Below are 5469 nucleotides of genomic sequence, written 5' to 3'. Positions count from 1 at the left end.
GGAGACACGGGCTGGAAAGGGAGGAAGCTGCTAGACAAATGCAAGAGCTGGAGGCCCGAGTGGGTCGAGCTACCAACCCGAACCCGGAGTAGGCAATAACACGGGTTATGAATGACCTACGGATTGCAGGCACCCAGGCGAACCCTAATGGGGCTCAGGCCCAGGGAAGAGGGGTTGGAAACGTCGGAAGTCGGCCTCAAAGAAGCACCCCCAATGTGGTCCATAATCAAGGACCCAAAGTTCTCAATAGGAACGGGGGACAAGAGAGACCGAACCTGAACCCGAACTCGAACGATGTATCCGGGGTCTACAGGAGGAAGTATCATAGGGGGCAATATAATGACAGCCACTTCGCGGACGAAATTGTGAATGCACCATATCCAGAAAACCTAAATCTGTCTAAAATTCCAAAATATGACGGAACGCAAGACCCTTAGGTGCATTTGGGTGCCTTTGATACGGCAATGTATATTAAGGGGATCGAAGAACCACTGATAACTCGGTTATTTGCAACCACCCTGACAGGAGCAGCCCATGCGTGGTTTTCCTCCCTGCCAGCAGGATCCATCAGGTCATTTGAAAAGTTCGGAGGCAGGTTCTTGCTAAACTTTGCTACAAGCAAAAAATAGCCAAAATCTGAATTCGCGCTAGGGAAAATAAAGCAGCAGCCCGGTGAAACCCTACAGAAATATCTGGACCGTTTCAAGATGGCCGCGTTACAAGTTCCTGGGCTATCTGAAAATGTTCACCTTCATTTGGTGATTGCCAGCCTTCACGGATCTTCCAAGTTGGCCAAGTCCGTCTACAAAGATCCTATACGAACTCTAGTTGAGTTCACTACTCGTTCCAAAAAATACTTGGAGCTCGAACAGATGGAAGTGGAAGACACGGACCCAAGGCCGCACCAAAGCCAGGTAGAAAAACCTGGAAACCGAAGGCAAAATGATTTCCGGGGTAAAAAACCCGAAGAGAAAAATTTATCCAAAATAAGATTTGACAGGTATACGCCTTTAAATTCCTCTCGATCCCAAATCTGGAGGGAAGTGGCATCCACCGAGATGAAAAGGGTGGATAGACCTCGGCCACTACTGAATCAAGCTGGGCTTGATCACTCACGATATTGCGTGTTCCATGATGGTCCTGGCCATACAACCGACGAGTGTTGGGATCTCAGAGATGCAATCGAAAGATATATCAGGGAGGGAAAATTACGTCAGTATCTCAACCGAACTCAAGGATGGAAGAACAATAAGAAGAGGAAAGGAGGATGGCCGATGAGCCCAAACAGAGAGAAGAGGAAAGGAGGATGGCCGATGAGCCCAAACAGAGAGAAGAGGTTCAAGGATGAATTCCGAGGTAAGAAGTCGGCCAAAGAAGACGATGAATTTGTGGAGCCCGAGTTCGAGTGCAATGTTATTAGTGGAGGATTTGGTGGTGGAGGTGATACGATGAACGCCAGAAGAAAATACTTAAGAGAGGTGCTTTCGATTCGAGAGCGGCCTAAGTTTAAGTTAGAAGAGCCAGAGGAACCACGATTGTTCTTTACAAAAGCAGAGTTGGAAGATGGCATGCCGGGACATGTTGACGGGTTAGACATCACTGGGACACTAGTTAATTGTAAAGTCAACAAAATGTTCGTGGATAACGGCAGTTGTGCCGACATAATTCTATGGCAGGCATTCCAGAAAATGAACTTGGATGTAGAGGATTTGAGGCCCTGCAACACGGCTCTGATGGCTTTTAATGGTTGCGACACCATTTCGAAGGGGTATATTGATCTGAGACTCACCATGGGAACAAAAGAGGCTTACAAGTCAGAAAGAGTAAGATTCATTGTCGCCGACTTCCCATCGGAGTATAACGTAATTTTGGGAAGACCAACAATTCACGGTTGGGATATGCTGGTCTCCACTAAGCATCAGAAGATTAAAATGATAGGTAAGCAGAATACGGTTATTACCATTCAGGGGGATCAAAAAGAATCACGGGACTGTTATTTTAAGTCAGTCAAAACAATAAGCAGCAAACACAAGGAATCAGCCGGTTTGAACACCAGCAATAAACCGGAAACCTCCAAAAAGGTAGTTACACCGGTAAATATGGTGGAGCTGGACATGAGGGGTGAAACTCAGATTCCAAGACCGGAACCAGAGGGGGAGTTGGAGGAAGTAGTTATCGGAGAAGAAACTCAAATTGCCAAGGTCGAAAAAGGGTTGATTGATGAGGACAAAGTTCGAATTACTGAGTGCTTAAGAAGGAATGTGGATGTTTTCGCTTGGAAGTCCTCAGAGATACTTGGGGTGGACCCTCAGTTCTGCTGTCATAAGCTTGCAGTATTCCCAGGGTCCAAGCCGGTAGCCCAGAAGAAAAGGAAGCTCAGTACGGAACGTCGTCAAGTGTTAGAAGATCATGTAAATGAGTTATTGGAAGTAGGATTCATCAGAGAGATACAATATACAACCTGGCTGTCAAATGTGGTCATGGTGAAAAAGCCAAATGGGAAATGGAGGGTGTGCACAGATTATACTGACCTGAATAAGGTATGTCCCAAGGATGCATATCCCATGCCCAACATTGATCAGTTAGTGGATAACTCATCCGGGTTCCAGATGATGTCCTTCATGGATGCATATTCGGGATACAATCAGATCCCGTTGCACCCAGAAGATCAGGAAAAGACCGCTTTCATAGGAGAAAAGGCAAACTATTATTACAATGTGATGCCTTTTGGATTGAAGAATTCAGGAGCCACTTACCAAAGGATGATGAATCGGGTATTTGCTGACCAGCTTGGCAAGAACGTGGAGGTATATATAGATGACATAATAGTCAAACCAATTGATTCAGTAACGCATGTTCAAGACCTGGAGCAGACCTTTGAAAAATTACGGCAGCACAACATTCGGCTAAACCCGGCTAAATGTGCCTTTGGAGTCCTTGCAGGGAAGTTCCTAAGATTCATGCTGACCCACCGAGGTATAGAAGCCAACCCGGACAAGTGCAGAGTCGTGTTAGAAATGAAGACCCCGGGGAATAAAAAGGAAATCCAGCAGTTGACTGGGAGGTTAGCCTCTCTCACTAGGTTTTTACCTCGGTCTGCAGAAACCGCGTTACCATTTTTCAAGCTGTTGCGAAAGGAGGTGCAATATGGTTGGACTTCAAAATGTGAAGTAGCATTCCAAGAGATCAAAAAACAACTGGCATCACCACCAGTCCTATCTAGCCCCAGAGAAGGAGAACCATTGATAATGTATCTTTCAGTGGGAGATATGGTTGTTAGCTCGGTTTTGGTTCAAGAAAAGGATGAGGGGCAGCAACCAATCTACTTTGTAAGTCGGCTCTTACAAGGAGCAGAACTTCGCTACCAGAAGTTAGAAAAAGTGGCTTTCGCCCTTCTAATCTCGGCTCGAAGGCTTAGAGCGTACTTTCAAGGGCACCAGGTTGTAATTCGTTCGGACTTGCCAATACGGCAGATCTTACATAAACCTGACTTAGCAGGGAGAATGATGGCTTGGGATGTGAAGCTATCGGAGTTTGACATATCCTTTGAAAGCCGAAAAGCAATTAAGTCTCAAGCATTGGCAGACTTTGTTAGGGAGCTTACTTCAATCCAAAAGGAGAGCCCAGCAAAGCCAAACACTTGGAAAATTTATGTGGACAGGTCCTCGAACTCTAAAGGGAGTGGAGCCGGGGTAATTGTTGAGAACCCGGAAGGAATCTCGGTTGAATATTCTCTGCAGATGAAATTTGAAACATCCAACAACCAAGCGGAGTATGAAGCATTCATCGCCGGGCTGCAGCAGGCCAAAGAGCTCGGAGCAAAAAAGCTGCAAATCTTTAGTGACTCGCAATTGGTCACTTCGCAAGTCGGAGGAAGCTACCAAGCTAAAGGACCATTGCTAGCAAAATACCTAGATTCTGCAAGGCAGTTAATGGCGGAGTTCGAAGAGGTAGAAGTTCGCCACATCCCACGAAATGAAAATGGCAGGGCCGACATATTGTTGAAGCTGGAAAGTACCAAAGGATGGGGAAACCACAGGACGGTGGTGGAACAGAATATCCTGGAACCCACATGTATCATGCAGATATCTAAGAGCAGGGATTGGCGTAGCACCATTATCAATTACATAGAAAACGGAACGCTCCCATCCTAAAAGGAAGAAGCTCGAAAGTTGGTTAGGGATGCTGCATTGTATGCAATGATTGAAGGACAATTGTATAGGAAAGGAATTTATTCCCCCTACTGAAATGCCTGAGCTCGGATAGGGCAAAATATGTCCTATCCGAAATCCATGAGGGGATAAATGGCCAGCACATTGGGGGCAAAGCGCTAGCTCGGAAGGCCCTCAGAGCAGGATATTTTTGGCCCTCTATGGTTCAAGATGCAAAGGAACATGTGCAAAAGCGTGATCAGTGCCAGAAGCACAGTAAAAACCTATTGGCACCGCCAGAAGAGTTAAGCTTGATCACAGCTCCGTGGCCCTTCTTCAAGTGGGGCATGGATCTTTTGGGGCCATTTGCTGCGGCTGAGGGGCAATTAAAATGGTTGATAGTAGCTGTTGATTACTTCACCAAATGGATAGAGGTAGATCCAGTGGCTACAATTACCACTGTGAGGGTGCAACGCTTTTTCAAAAGGAATTTGATCTGCAGATTTGGGATTCCAGTCGAGGTGGTCACTGACAACGGAACCCAGTTTACAAGTAGAGCTTTTCAAGAGCTAATGAAGAATCTGCACATTCGGCATCGCTTTGCATCCGTGGAACATCCTCAGTCTAATGGCCAAGCCGAAGCGGCAAACCAGGTTATTATATCTGGGTTGCACAAAAGGATGGAGCAGTGTGCTAAGGGGAAGTGGGTTGAGGAACTATAGTACGTACTATGGGGATACAGAACCACGATTCAAACCTCCACTGGAGAGACCCCGTTCAGAATGACCTACGGAACCGAGGCCATGATCCCGGTGGAACTGGGAGAACCGTCATGGTGAAGGGCTCAAGCTTTATCGCAAACAGAAAAAGAGAATAATAGCAAGTTAGCTATGGAGTTAGATTTGATCGATGAAGCTCGGATTATAGCACATTGTAAGAATGTCGCGGCAAAGCAACTCGTTGCGAACCGATTTAATAAAAAGGTCAAGCCGCGATCATTTGATATAGGAGATCTGGTCCTTCGGAGGGCAGACATTAGAGGTCGAAATGCAGCTGAAGGGAAATTGGCCCCGAGATGGGAAGGCCCATACAAAGTCAAAGTTAAACTCTCAAAAGGAGCTTATGTTCTGGAAACTTCAAAGGGGAAGCGAGTTAAAAGGACTTGGAACGCGGACAAGTTGAAGAAGTATTTTAGTTAAAAATTTCTCATTCATAAATTTTAATTTTCCAATTCAAAGTTCAGTTAATGGAATAATCCGCAGTATTTGAAGAAATAATAGTGGTGCATAATCTTATTTCTAAGAAGAAATCTGAAGTA

General features: G+C 45.7%; 1 protein-coding gene across 1 annotated transcript; it reads left to right on the top strand.

Moving 5' to 3' along the window:
- The first annotated feature begins 707 nt into the window (after window positions 1–707).
- Window positions 708–4154, top strand: LOC133308076 (uncharacterized). Its single transcript, XM_061508666.1, has one exon. It carries the CDS (start codon window positions 708–710, stop codon window positions 4152–4154), a length of 3447 nt encoding a protein of 1148 aa, XP_061364650.1.
- The last annotated feature ends 1315 nt before the right edge of the window (window positions 4155–5469 follow it).

Source organism: Gastrolobium bilobum, unplaced genomic scaffold (assembly GCF_033153095.1).
Source record: "Gastrolobium bilobum isolate Gb01-03AN ecotype WA unplaced genomic scaffold, APGP_CSIRO_Gbil_v1 utg7201, whole genome shotgun sequence".
NCBI classification, from domain to species: domain Eukaryota; kingdom Viridiplantae; phylum Streptophyta; class Magnoliopsida; order Fabales; family Fabaceae; genus Gastrolobium; species Gastrolobium bilobum.
This window is presented reverse-complemented; position numbering and strand designations above follow the sequence as displayed.

Excerpts from the sequence above, each read along its gene's own strand:
- LOC133308076 (XM_061508666.1), top strand. The coding sequence starts at position 708 with ATGGCCGCGTTACAAGTTCCTGGGCTATCTGAAAATGTTCACCTTCAT.